The sequence below is a fragment of the Artemia sp. Qi Xiang Cuo genome, chromosome 3 (genome assembly GCF_049724085.1).
Source record: "Artemia sp. Qi Xiang Cuo chromosome 3, ASM4972408v1, whole genome shotgun sequence".
NCBI classification, from domain to species: domain Eukaryota; kingdom Metazoa; phylum Arthropoda; class Branchiopoda; order Anostraca; family Artemiidae; genus Artemia; species Artemia sp. Qi Xiang Cuo.
In genome coordinates, this window is record NC_142796.1 from 3,412,305 (window position 1) to 3,426,875 (window position 14,571).

A 14,571-nucleotide genomic window follows, 5' to 3' on the forward strand; every position below is an offset into this window, starting at 1 on the left:
ATGGCTATCTCAAAATTTTGATCGGGTGACTTTGGGAAAAAAATGAGCGTGGGAGGGGGCCTAGTTGCCTTTAATTTTTTTGGTCACTTAAAAAGAGAACTAGAACTTTTAATTTCCGTTCCAATGAGCCCTCCCATGATATTCTAGGACCACTGGGGCGATACGATCACCCCTGGGAAAAAAACAAAAAAAAACAACAAATAAACACGCTGAATATGATGGTGTGATTTTCATTTAGGTTCTATAACTTTTAGGGGGTCTTTCCCCCTTGTTTCGAAAATCAAACAAATTTTCTCAGGTGCGTAACCTTAAATGCGTAGAACTAAACTTGATGAAATATTTGAAATTAGCATTAAAATTTGATTCTTTTGATGTATTTATTGGTGTCAAAATCCTGTTTTCTAGAGTTTCGGTTACCATTGAACCGGGTTGCTCCTTACTTACAGTTCGTTACCACGAACTGTTTGATACTAAACTCATACTGTAGTTCAGAAACTTATCATAAGCTATATTTTGATTTAAATGGATCCTATTTCTGCCTCATATTCAAACAAATCACAATTAATTTCTATAGAAATATTATAACCTAGCTGCCTCCATTACATGACCTGAAAGGATAAGTAACAATTAATTAAACAAACTCATATAGGTGATAACCGTGGACAAGAAGTCTACAGAGCTATGGGACTCACAGACACATAATTACATGCGCTGTTAGTGGGAGGATATTAAGGGGTCTGGTTTGGTGCTAGGGGGTGGACAGGGTTTTCTGTGTAAAACCTTTACATTGGATCACTGCTTTCACGAATCTCAGTGCATTTATGCACAACAAGCAGTGCATCCGGAAAATCCAGGATCAAACATGCCCTATTTTCTGCTAAAATAAACTAAAATAACTTTACACAAGAGATAACCATTCACAAGCAGTATATAGAGCTATCCTCCCATTTGCGCTGCAAATGCGAGGATATTAGGAGGTTGGACTGACCTATCCTCCCATTTACGCTGCAAATGGGAGGATATAATAATTATTTTATAGGTGATAACCATGGACAAGAAGTCTATAGAGCTATCTTTGGACAGACCTATCTTTGGTTTTCACTAATCTTAGTGCACAACTAAAAAACAATAAAACATCGAAACCTTATTGCCCTTATGACCTTTAGTTTTCTATGTCTAAAACTTAGTAACACAAAAAAAATTATCTAAAAAAATAAAATAACTTTACACAAGAGATAACCATTCACAAGCAGTATATTGAGCTATCCTCTCATTTGAGCTGCAAATGGGAGGATATCAAGGGGTCGGGTTTAATGCTAAGGGATGGGCGGGTACGGCTGGCTGTGCAAAACAAAATAACGAGTTTTTAGAAAAAGACCCAATAAAACATTAAAGCCTAATGGTCCTTATGACCTTTGGTTTTCTATTGTCTAAGTCTTAACAGAAAAAAAAATTAATAAAAAAAAAACTAAAATAACTTTACAAATAAGATAACCATTAGCAAGCAGTATATAGAGCTATCCTCATATTTGCGCTACAAATGGGAGGATATTAGGGGGGTTGGGTTTAATCCTAAAAGGTGGGTGGACGGGGCTGGCTGTGAACAAACTTCCCATGGTGGCCCTGTTTTCACTAATCTTAGTGCACAACCAAAAGAACAATAAAACATCAAAACCTTATTGCCTTTATGACCTTTAGTTTTCTATTGTCTAAAATTTAGTAACATAAGAAAATTAATTTCAAAAACTAAATTTATTTATTAATTTACATTTATATCTATTGTATGTTTGTTTGCATTGATTGTTTGTTTAATGATTGTTTGATTGTTTATATGCCCCCAGGGCATGACTTACAACGCCTACCCCCGGGCCCTGGGGGGCTGTGTCTTTACCAGAGTTTTTTTGTTATCTGAACTTTGAACTATTTTTAACAAAATATCTATCTCAAAATTTTTACCTGATGCATTTAGGGCGTGGAGAGGGGGGGTGCTAATTGCCCTGCGATCTCTTTTGACTCTTAAAAAGTAAATAAGAACTTTTAGTTTCCTATCAAATGAGCCCTCTCCGAAGTTTATGCGAGAATCCCTTCCATAAGAACTATATATGCTCCTAGAGCATTACTCATAACGCCTGACTCCGGGCCCTGGGGGGTTGTGTTGACAAAGGAATTTTTCTTATCTGACCTTTGAATTTTTTTTAATAAAATGGCTATTATAAAAAATTTATTGGATGGGCTTGGGGAAAAAAGGGTTTTAGGGGGGGGGGGCTAGTTGAAGAACTAGCTTGTCAACATATGAAGAACTGTGTATATTGCAATATTTGCAATAGCATATTGCATCTGTCTGGTTTTTATGCAAAGTAACAAAAGAGACGGAAATTAATGAACAAGAGAGCAGTGAAGAATTATGGTATACAAAGTAATATTGGCAGGGAAAGTCACTGCTGATAAATCACTAGGGGTGGCACCGTGATTGCGTGATTTTCGGGAATTCGGGGAACCAAATTTTTTTTCGGGGTGACGCATAGATTTTCGGGGAAATACCCGAAAATTCGGGGATAGTGCAAGCCCTGCTTGATTTCTAATCAGGAAAATCGAAATACTAAACCACACGAGAAGGAAAAGCTCCAACTTTGTGGTTGACGCAATAAAGAATTGCCGTAAAAATAATTTAAAGCCGACCGAACGCCGCCGCCTCTGCCGGCGGTGGCGTGCCCGCGGCGCGCCGGCGGCGTTACAACACTTCGGCAGCGTTCGACCGGGCCTCTCGTCAGCGGCGTTCGGTCGATCCGCCGGCGCCGCGCCGGGGTCTAGATAGATCACCTCTGGTTTCTTTTGACTATTAAAAGTGAGCTCGAACTTTCAATTTCCAATCAAGTGAGCTCTCTCTGAATTTTACACGAGCATGCCTTTCATAAGAACCATATATGCCCCAGGGCATAACTTACAACACCTGCCCCTGAGTCCTGGGGGGTTGTGACGCCACCTGAGTTTGGTTATCTGACTTTTGAGCAATTTTTAACTTTTTGGCTATCTAAAAATTTTATGGGATGCATTTGGGGAAAAAAGGAGCATGGGGGTTACCCTCCAATCTCCTTTGACTCTAAAAAACTAAACTAGGACTTTCAATATATAATCAAATGAGCCATCTCTGAATTTTTTAAGAGCATCCCTTCAATAAGAACCATACATTCCCCTAGGGAATAATTTACAACACTTGCCCTCAGGCCCGGGGGGGCTGTGTTGGCCCCTGAGTTTTCGTTATATGGTCTTTGAACTATTTTAAAAAAAGCTATCTCAAAGTTCTTATCGGATGGGTTTTAGGAAAAAAGGCGTGGAGGGGGGGGGGCTAGGTGCCCTCCAATCTCTTTTGACTCCTAAAAAGTCAACTAGAACTTTCAATTTCCAATCAAATGAGCCCACTTTAAAGTTTATACGAACATCCCTTCCATAAGACCCACAAACGACCCCAGGACATAACTTACAACGTCTGCCCTCGGGCCCTGGTGGGTTGTGTCGACACCGGAATCTTGTTATATGATCTTTGAGCTATTTTTAACAAAATAGCTATCTTAAATTTTTTATTGGATGCATTTGGGAAAAAGGGTTTGGGGGGGGGGAGCTGGTTACCCTTTAATATCTTTTGGCGCTTAAACAGTGAACTAGAACTTTCAATTTCCAATTAAATGAGCCCTCTCTGAAGTTTATGCGAACATTCCTTCCGTAAGAACCATATATGCCCCCAGGGCCTAACTTATAAGCCTTGCCCCTGAAAACTGTGGGGGGAGTGTCCTGCGCAACCATATAATTTCCAGAACTTTCAACTACGTTGAACAAAATGGCTATATCAAAATTTTGATTGGATGTGTTTGGAGAAATATTGGGGTTGGAAGGGGTGTCAGTTGCCTTAGAATCACTTTCGACTATTAAAAAGGGAACTAGCCATTTAAATTTGCAATCGAATGAGCCCTTTCTGAAGTTTCTACGACAACCTTATCTGCCCCCAGGCCAAAACTTACAACCCTTGCCCTGAGGGTTGTGGGGGAGTGTTATGGGGAATGAGGGGCGGGGGGGACTAGTTTCCCTCCAATCATTTTCGACTATTAAAAATGGCACTAACCCTTTCAATTTCCAATGGAATGAGTCTTTTTGAAGTTTCTACGACAACGCCTTCTATAAAAAACCTTATATACCCCCAGGGCATAACTTAAAACCCATACCCTGAGGGTTGTGGGGGAGTGTACTCATTAAAAACATATTTTCTATCTAGAAATCAACTACGCTGAACAAAATGTCTATATAAAAATTTTGATTGGATGTGTTTGGGGGAATGAGGGGCATGGGCGGGGGGGGGGCTAGTTGCTATCCAATTGCTTTTGATTATTAAAAATTGCACTAGCCCTTTGAATGTCCAATCGAATGAACCTTTTTTGAAGTTTCTACGACAACACCTTCTATAAAAACCTTATATGCCCCCAGGGCATAACTAAAAACCAATGCCCTGAGGGTTGTGGGGGAGTGTCCCCTCAAAAACGTATTTTCTGTCTGAAAATCAACTACGCTGAAGAAAATGACTATATCAAAATTTTGATTGGATGTGTTCGGGGGAAGGATGGGCGTGGGGGGAGCTAGGTGCCCTCCAATAACTTTCGACTATTAAAAAGGACACTAGCCCTTTGAATTTCATTTCGAATGAGCCTGTTTTGAAGTTTCTACGACAACGCCTTCTATAAAAACCTTATATGACCCCAGGACGTAACTTAAAATCCTTACCATGTAGGCAGGGGGGGAGTGTCCTCCTCAAAAAAAATTTTCTATTTGGAAATAAACTATGCTGAACAAAATGGCTATCTCAAAATTTTGATTGGATGTGTTTGGGGGAATGATGGGAGCGGGGAGGGGCTAGTTGCCCTCCAATCACTTTTGACTATTAAAAAGGGCACTATAACTCTTGATTTCCAATGGAATTAGCCCCCTTTGAAGTTTCTACGACAATCCTTTCCATATGAAGATCCTCTGTGAAAAAAAAAAACAACATTGGAGCCGTATGGCCATTACTACAGGCAACGCTATTGCGTTGGCTCTGATAATGACCTTCTTCAAATTGCAAAACTTCTCCTAATTATAAACTGACACAAATTGTCACTGGTTATTGTTAATTACATTCATTTTTATTTAGGTTTAAAGAAGTAATCGTTCCACTTGTGATTGTTGCGATGAAAAGACTTTATATCATTATCTTTTTGAGTGTAAATTTTTTGAAAATGGAAGAACCTAAATGCAATTTAAATTACAAGAGTTTTCTTACTTATTTATTTTCAATATAAAAGTTATATCGTCTATTAAAGAGGTTCAGTATGTCGTTCTTGCATACTTGAACCCATTAAAGATATACATAAGCACATATACTTTATGTGCTGTATTTTTTTCGATTAGTTAGTGAAATATTCTATACGGGTTTAGTCACTGAATAAAATCATTGACTCATCCTCGTCATTTTCCAAAAATAGTCTTTTTTAGGGCTTGAAAGGGAAAGGGGGCTTTTTTTCACTTGGAAAGAGAAGTCACTTTTAGAGTCCACTTTGGGCAGTAACTATGCTAATTACACCCCATAGCTGAGCTTACAAAATCGTTGTAAGCTATGTAGTTTTTATCGTAGAAATGTGATTTGAAGAGCAATAGTGGTAATATTAATTTTTTTTACAGTGAATTCTGAGCAATTTTTTTTAGAGATAAGAATAATTGCATAGATATTTGCATGTTACATGATAAAGATATACATAAACATAGATAAAGAATTTTCAACAAAAACAGATTTTTTTTTTTATAAGTAAGTGTTTAGCTTTCAAGCGTTATAATCAAGACTGTTTATGGAGAGAATTGACCCGGATTTTGAAAACAAATCAGAATTATCACTCTCTCCTACTGCACAAATTTATATTCAATTTGATGTGACTGAAGAATGCAAAAAGAGATTAACACAGAATAAACAGAATAAGGTTGGTGATGTTGTGAATGCTGAGGATGAAAGTGATAGTAAATTTGATAGGTAAATATTGTCTTCTGTTTGGATCTTAAGCATTTTCTTCATTTTTTCAGCTACAGATTTTTTTTTCAAATTAAGGGTGGAATAAAATATTGACGAAGACCACACTGCCTTTCCATATCAAACAAACACAAATTAAAAACAATAGGGAAATTTTTTCCAAGACAGTGCAATTTAAATCGGTGAATATTTCGGCCCTATGTCCAAGGGCCGTCTTCAGCACAACATTAAAGAAAATATATATATATATATATATATATATATATATATATATATATATATATATATATATATATATATATATATATATATATATATATATATATATATATATATATATAAACAAACTTACATTAAAATAATAAATTATTAATCAACAAAAATTTTTAGAATCATGCAGAAATGAAAATCTTATTCCAAAGTCTTTAAGATATAAACTACATCTAAATACCCGGAAAGAAGGGCAATTTGCTCATACACTACAATTAAAAACCATAGTCCATATTATTAAGGACAAAAAGCAAAAAAGACATATCATTTCCTTCAAAAGAAAAACTCTCTAAATTTCATTTTTTATTTTGAAAACCTGTCCACTGTTGATTTTTCTCAAGTTGTTAGATTAGAAGTGAATTTGTTTAGCGATGATTTTCGCTTGTCAAATGAACGACTTTATACAAAATTGGAAAAATTGAGAGAGGAATCTTCGATGAGAAACCGTATTTATTCTCCAAGATTCACTCCTGGACCCGGTATTGTTAACCTCTCTTCTAGAACATTTGAAACCCAGGAAATCGAAACACTTGAAAAAGGCCGAAAATTCTCTTTTCTACCGAAACTGGTTCCCGTGGTGGATATAGTCTCCTCTTTAGAGTCCACTTTGCATAAATACTAGCCTACCCATCTGTTTCAAACCCTGATGAAGTTAGGTCTTGTCTGATAAATACTCTTAATAATAGCCAAAAAAGGCTAAATCTCCTACCACTTTCACACAAAAAGAATTGAACGACATAAAAATACTATTTAACCTCCGCAAAGACCCATCTATTATAATAACCAAAGCAGACAAAAGCAACTCACTCGTTGTCATGGATACGGCAGACTATGACAAAAAAATCTTTTCACTTTTAAAAGACACAAGTACATATAAACCGATCACTCATGATCCTACTGATCAATTTACTAATAATATTATAAATGAATTAAAACAGCTAAAACAGACTGGTAAAATCACACCACAATTATTCAATACGCTGGAACCCCGTGGTAGTTTCTATCCAAGATTTTATATCTTAATAAAACTGCATAAGTAATTCGTCCCCTTAACAACCATTGTAGCACGTATTAAAATACTCGCTTACATTATGACAAAAAGGTTTCTAGTGCTTTCAAAACTCTACTGTGCTCACAAATTTCTACATAAATCAGTAATTCGGCAGATTTGGTTAAAAAACTTAATAACACAAGTATTTCAGAAAACACAATAATTAGTAGTTTTGATATTGTTTCCATGTACACGAATATAGATGTGGCTACTTCTGAGCAATTATTAAAAACCAAAATAGAAGAAAATTATCACTTAATCGAAGACTCAGCGACAGGGATTGATTGTGAAGTTTTATTTAATCTTGTTAAAATCTGTAATAAGTTTTTAATGTATTTTCAGTTTCGTGATTCTTTTTATCAACAAATAAATGGGTTACCAATGGGAGCAGCTCTATCCGGCCTACTGGCTAATATTTATGTCGAGAACCTTGAAAATTGGGCATTAAATTCTTATTTTTTAAAACATGTCTATTGGGGTCGTTACATGGATGACGTAATTTCACTTTGGAATTATGGAGAAACTGAACTTCGGGGTTTCCTAGATCATGTTAATACTTATGATAGAAATTTGCCGTTTACCCTAGAAATTGAATTTGAAAATAAACTACCATTTTTAGATGTGCTAATTATCCGTAATGCTAATAATTTTGACTTCACTATCTATAGAAAACCAACACAAAACAATAGATATCTTCATTTTAATTCAAATCACCCCCCACAAGTGAAAAGAGCAGTTGTAACTTCTCTCATTGACCGTGCCCTGAACATTTGCTCCGATTCATACATAAAAGCAGAAATAAATTTTATCCGAGATATTCTTTTTGGCAACGGATACCCAATTCCTTTTGTAAATAATACGATTAACCGTAGACTAAAAAGACCTTTTCGTAAAATCAACGATATTTCACAATGTTAGGCTCCGGAAAAACCCTCTAATATAAATCTATCTTCCGTACATACCAAGAATCACCACAAAAATAAAAAATATTTGCACAAAAAACGATCTGTATTTAGTTTTCACCAATAATCTTAAAATCACAAATTTTTTAAACTCCGGTAAAGATAAAACCCCAGTTACTCGCCAAAGAGGGATTTATCAAATACCATGTGATTGTGGCAATTACTACGTTGGCAGAACTCATCAGAATCTGGAAAGACAGATACACCAGCATAAAGAAGACATAGACAAAGCGTTAATTGCTAATAATTCTAATAACTCCTTTGATTCTGATTTAGCTAGCCATATATTTGATAATCCCAGCCACACAATACTTTTTAAAAAATCTTGTCTCATTAGTAGTGATTTTGGGATGAACCAGGTGGTTCGGGAATCAATCGAAATTAGGCTCAAAATAAATAAAAATAGGGACTTAGGAGAATATTCACTGAATTCTTTATACTCAAATTTAATTAAAAATGATATAACAAAATATTTTATTAAACCAATTGCCAATAGTATTGAACCCGTTACAAAAAGGCCTTTAAGACTAGCTGCTAAAAAAGCAAAATTCGCTTCGAAAACTTTTAGTTTATAATTTCAGTCTATTTCTCTTTACGGAATTTATGTTCTTTCCTGATTTTATAAATCAGTCCCGGATTAATTATTTTTAATTAATGACCCTAATGTTGCTATGAAGGTTTTTTAAATTCTTTTTTTAAAAGTTTCTGTAGTTTTAAGCATTTTACTTTGATGTAAGTTTGTTTATATATATATTTTTTCTTTAATGTTGTGCTGATGACGGCCCTTGTACATAGGGCCGAAATATTCACCGATTTAAATTGCACTGTCTTGAAAAAAATTCCCTATTGTTTTTAAGTTGTATTTGTTTGATAAGGGTGGAATTTTTATTAAGTCAACTGAATAGAAAATGAAAAATCGCCCGGACCCTCCTTTGGCATATACAGACATAAAAAGATAAGAAAACTAGAAAAATACAGAAGAATTTTAAAACTTTCAATAATAGACTGAATTTTAATATGGCGAAACACTAATGTAAATATTTAGATCGTGAGCATGAGTGCGACCATTTTGTACCCCCTTCTCTATTTCACAATGCGATTCGTTGGATGGTGGCATTGGTAAATTACACAACTGCATCCAGGCAACATATAGATCTAATTTTAGCTAAATAATAATTAAATAAAGGCAATTTCTCAATGGTCCTTGAAATTGGACAGGCAATTGCCCTTCAATTGTCTAGGGGCGCACGAATACCAGAATTGTTTGTCTTGCAAACATCTGACCTTGTTTACTTTCGTTTATTTGGGAATTTAATTTGCTAAAAGTCTTGGAGATAAAAATTGTGACATCACATGCCATTTGAGAGGCGATTATACTAAGTTGTCTCTAAATTTGTTTCCTTCTACTCTCTGGATTTGCTGCATGATTCTAATGAAAATTAAAAAATAATCAGAATAAGAAATATCAATCCCCTCAACCCACTTTAAATTCTTGCTTAAAAATTGAAATGTGATTTTCAAAGATTTTTCCTTTTGATATTACAAAACTAAGCTTTTTTAAATTCAACACTGCGTTGCCACGTTAAACAGTGAAAACAGTAAGTAATAAGATGATATTGTCAATACTTTTCATTGTCTTTTGATTGATATCTATGTCAATAAAGCTTTTCTTGCTTCCTTTGGTTTCTTTGGAGTTTAATTTGCTAAGTGTTGGAAATAAAAAAAAGTGGGGCATTATACAGCATTTGAAAGGTCATTGCACTGAGTTGTTTGTTAATTTGTTTCTTTCAACTCCCTGGATTTTCTGCATGACGTTTTTCAGGTGAAAGATTTATCAGAATAAATAAAAATCAATCCCCTCAACCCATCTTAAATTCTTGCTTGAAAACCGTGATTTTCAAAGATTTTTTTCATTTGGGTCGATGTTGCAGTTGAAGAGGCGTTGTTTTAGAACATCAGCCCATCTGGTGCGCGGCCTCCCTCGAGGACGGTTCCAGACAATCGAGGGATTGAAGTCCGATATGATCCTTGCAGGAGTTGTTGGTAGAAAGCGGAGTAAATAGCCGTACAATCTTAGAGAACGAGCTTCTACATGGGAGGAGAGGTTCACCAACTTGAAGGTCCTCAGGATCTCAGTATTTCGGATGTTGTTATACCATTTGAAGCATTCAACTCGACGCAGGTGTATAGTTTGGATGGCATCGACCTTTCTTAGCTGTGTCTGGGTTATCGGCCATGTCTCAGAAGAGTACAGCATGATGCTTGAGACTTTGGCGTTTTATATACGGGCTTTTGTAAGCCGACTAATTTGTGGTTTGTGGAAGACTGCTCTCAGGAGTCGTCCGAATACAGAGTTTGCCCTGGTTGATCTGGCTGAGATTTCGGCGTCAAGTGTGCTATTTGTTGATATAATTGATCCGAGATAGGTGAACTGCCTTACAACGTCAACACCTTGGCCGTTTATCACAACAGTTAAGGGTGACATCGATGCGGTCTTTTTTATGGCATGATCTTGGTTTTCTTCCAGTTGATTTGCAGCCCAACTCCGGAGGCAGTGGTGGAGAGCGTGTCGAGTACAGACTTAAGTTGGTCGATATTTTCGCTGAGGACGGCTACATTGTCGGCAAAGTTAACATCTGACAAAGTCCTCCTAGTATAACTTATGCCAAAAGAGTTGACACGGTGTGTCTCGTTCAAAGTGTGGTCGATAACGCAGTTAAACAGCTCAGGTGCAGCAGCGCATCCTTGCCATACACCATTGTTGATGGGGATGGAAGAAGAAAGCCTGCCGTTAACAAGGACGGCGCTTCTGTGCTGCGGTAGAGTTCTTTAAAGAGGCTGACTATCTTTTCTGGTAGGCCCGCAGCCTTCAGGATTAGCCAAAGGGACTGCCTGTTAACAGTGTCAAAGGCAGAATGAAAGTCAATGACAGCTATGTAGGCTTTCTTGTTGAATTCCAGTGCCTGTCCGTATAAATCTGTTCAGTTGTTGATCTTCCTGGCATGAATCCGGCTTGTTGGGGGCGGCGCAAAGCATGTAAGAAATTTATTGCACATTTCAACAGGAGCATTGCAAACAACTTTCCAGGAACAGAGAGTAGAGTGATACCACGGTAGCTGCTGCAATCAGTCTTGCTGCCCTTGCGCTTAAACACTGGCACGATGATTCCTTTCTTCCAGTCTGACGGTATAATTTCAGTGCGCCAGATTACGCTGAACACTATCTGCAGCCAAGGTATCAATTCAGGGCCTCCCGTAGTAATTTGCTCTGAAGCAATGCCACAGGTGCCGGCTGCTTTATTGTTTTCAAGTTTCCTCACTCCCAAATTAATCTCCTTAGGAAAAAATTCAGCGCCATCGGGGGCTGGGGTAGCTTCTGCAGCAGCGGCAACAAGCATTGGGTCAATGCAGTCGGGCAGATCTGAGTTTAGCAGCTTACTAAAGTGTTTCTCCCAGAGACTAACACATTAAGACTGATCGTATATAATTTCTCCATTCACTGCTTTCAGGCTTGTGGATGTCAAGGCATGTTGGCCAGTCATCTCGCACAGGATCTTGAAAGTTGCGCCTATGTCTTTCTTTTGGGCAACTTGCTCAAGCTCAGCGGCTTCACCCAAAATAAAGTTTTTGTTGTTCTTATGAAGCAAGAAATTTCGTTGTTTGTTGAACTGTTTGTAGTGTGTCATATCTCCTTTCAATTTCCATTACCAACTCTACTCAGGTATTTAAAATATCCGGTTGCTAATCCATTTTTTCTTCTCTTATTGCATCAAATCGCGAGCTTTAATAGTTGCTCTTGGAACCCTGTCTCTGGACGTGGCTTATGTAGACTCGCTTTCTGGCCACAGCTGGACAGCCTCGAAGTGGTTATTGACTTTAACTAGAAACCGCTCTCAAACCGAGGGATCTTGTTTCAGCCAAGAGGTATCTACCTTGTTGGTGGATAAGAAGTTACTCTTATTGACCCTCAGCCGGAGTTTTATCCTTGCAGAAACTAGACGAGGGTTGGCATTGCCGAGCTCGTGCCTCTGTATGAGTGGCAGTTCTGGACAGACGAAAGCCACCGTCGTCGAACAATGATGTAGTCAAGCATCTTTTTGGTCCTACCATCATTGCTGTACCATGTGTACTTTGCAATGTCTTTTCTCACAAACCAGGTATTTGTGACTGCTAGAGCGTGGGTGATGCAGCAACTGCGCAGCCGCTTACCATTATCATTCAGAGTGTCAACTCTCACAGGTCCAACAGCAGCATCGTACAGACCAGAGCTGTTAGCCACACCAGCGTTAAAATCTCCTAGGACTAGGAGGTAGTCTTGTGGAGGTACGGAGGAGAGCTCGGAGGACAGTACCGCATAGAAGTCGTCCTTATCTTCATCTTGGGCCTCGTTTGTTGGTGCATAGAATGTAAAAACAGTTATCTTACCGTGCTTGCCGTCGATTCTCGCTCTCAGTAGACGTGATGAGATAGGCGTAAATGAAAATAAGGCTTTCCGAGTGAAACTGTTGAGAACAAGGCCAACTCCCCCTCTTCTTTTGGGTCCACCTGACCAAAGCAGTGTCCACCCTTCTCCAATATCTGCTTCACCGCTTCCCGTAGGGTGAGTTTCTGTTATTCCTGCTATCGTCACTTTGTATCTTCTTAGTTCTTTTGCTAAAAGAAGCTTAGAACCAGACTGGTTCAGCGTCGGGACATTCCAGGTGGCGACATTAATGACACCTAGGTCAACGATGTTGAAAGGGGTACATCCTTGGGCAGGCACGGGTCCAATTGGGATAGTAGGTTGGGTATCCGAGGCTGTATATTCAGTTCCATTCGTAGCAAGTTATTTCAGGAGGAGGGTTGCTAGCCTAACCGTTCATAGGTGCATTTAGTTCTCCGGTGGCTAGCCGGATATCCAGAGGCACGTGCAGTCAGCTCTGAAGGCGCCCTGACTGCCTGGGAGCAGACTTTGGACGAGCACCATTACCTCCATGGATGGTTGGATGGTTAATACTTAACAACAGGAATGTCATATATTGGGGATCAGCATAATAAGCCACTTCTGTTGATGTATCTATTGATATCAAAATATATTTTTTAGACTTTCGGTTACTATTGAGCGGCATTGCTCTTTACTTACAGTTCGTCACCACTTTTTTATTGATTTTCAAGCCGGCCTTACCAACAAGTATGTAACTACAATTCAGTTATGCACTTTACAGTATTCAATGTAAACAATAAACTGCTGATTAATTTTTTATACAGTTAGTAAATTTGTAGTTATACAATTAATTTTTATTGTTATATGGTGAATCAAATCAGACAATCAAATTTCATTTTTCTGTTTTTGGTGTAGGAATATTTCGAGTCGATATCAATTCACACGCAAAAAAAGTAAATAAAAAGGTGCATTACGGATCCTCACAGGCGTCTGTTGCCTGGAATTCAGAGTGAAAGAAAAAACGGTAAGGTAAAGAATATGGCATTGGACTTTACAGTCCCTACCGGCAGTACTGATCTCCGTTTCTCGGCCCTTCAGCCAGGAAGTGCAATGGGGGGTTGGGAGCCAACCATCCTGTGCTTTCTCACACCCTTCCTGTTTACCTTCCTCATATTTCTCCAGGCACCCATTTAAAGCTGGGTAGACTCTGGCTGAGCTTATGCAGTCACGCCACTGATCCCCATCCCAAACTAAGTAATTGAGTACACTAGGATTCAAACCCTTGTCCTCTCGGGCAAATGATGCGAAATCCATTGCACCAATCCACTTGGCTAGGACGGAAAGAAAAAAAAGAAACTGAAAAAGCGTTAACGACGAGCAAATACCCTCCATAAATTATTGACTATCCATCAATTACCCCTCTAGGGTTAAAAATCATATGCAGTAAACAATAAAAACGCAAAATTCCAACTTGGCCAAGAGACATCAAGTGGATTTCAATAAGACTGAGTTGATTTTGGTACTGATTAAAGAAAAAAAGATTTTATTGCAAAGTAAAGATCTTCGTTGAACCAAAATGAACAGAAAATAAAGTCAGATAATTTTTCAAGCGTAAAACTTCCTCAAGTTACCATCAATAAATAAATAAAATTCAAGACGAACAGAAATTAGCAGGGTTACAGCCTCCATGCATTGTGAATACCAGAACATAATTTGAACTTAACTGAAAAAAAAATGTGGATTGACAATTTAATATACCTTTTCTGATATTAATTCCTTAAATTCTTAATAATTTTAATTTGTTAAGTTAAAAAAGTAAAAAC

The 14,571-nt window shown here is 37.7% G+C and overlaps 1 protein-coding gene across 1 annotated transcript in view; it reads left to right on the plus strand.

Moving 5' to 3' along the window:
* Positions 1–5,855: 5,855 nt before the first annotated feature.
* LOC148953657 (uncharacterized) overlaps positions 5,856–14,571 on the plus strand; it is a 136,663-nt gene continuing 127,947 nt past the window's right edge. The window contains exon 1 of the mRNA XM_089108403.1: positions 5,856–6,046. Within this exon, the coding sequence (XP_088964529.1) occupies positions 5,868–6,046 (179 nt within the window). The 5' untranslated portion in view covers positions 5,856–5,867. The remainder of the gene's footprint in view (positions 6,047–14,571) is intronic.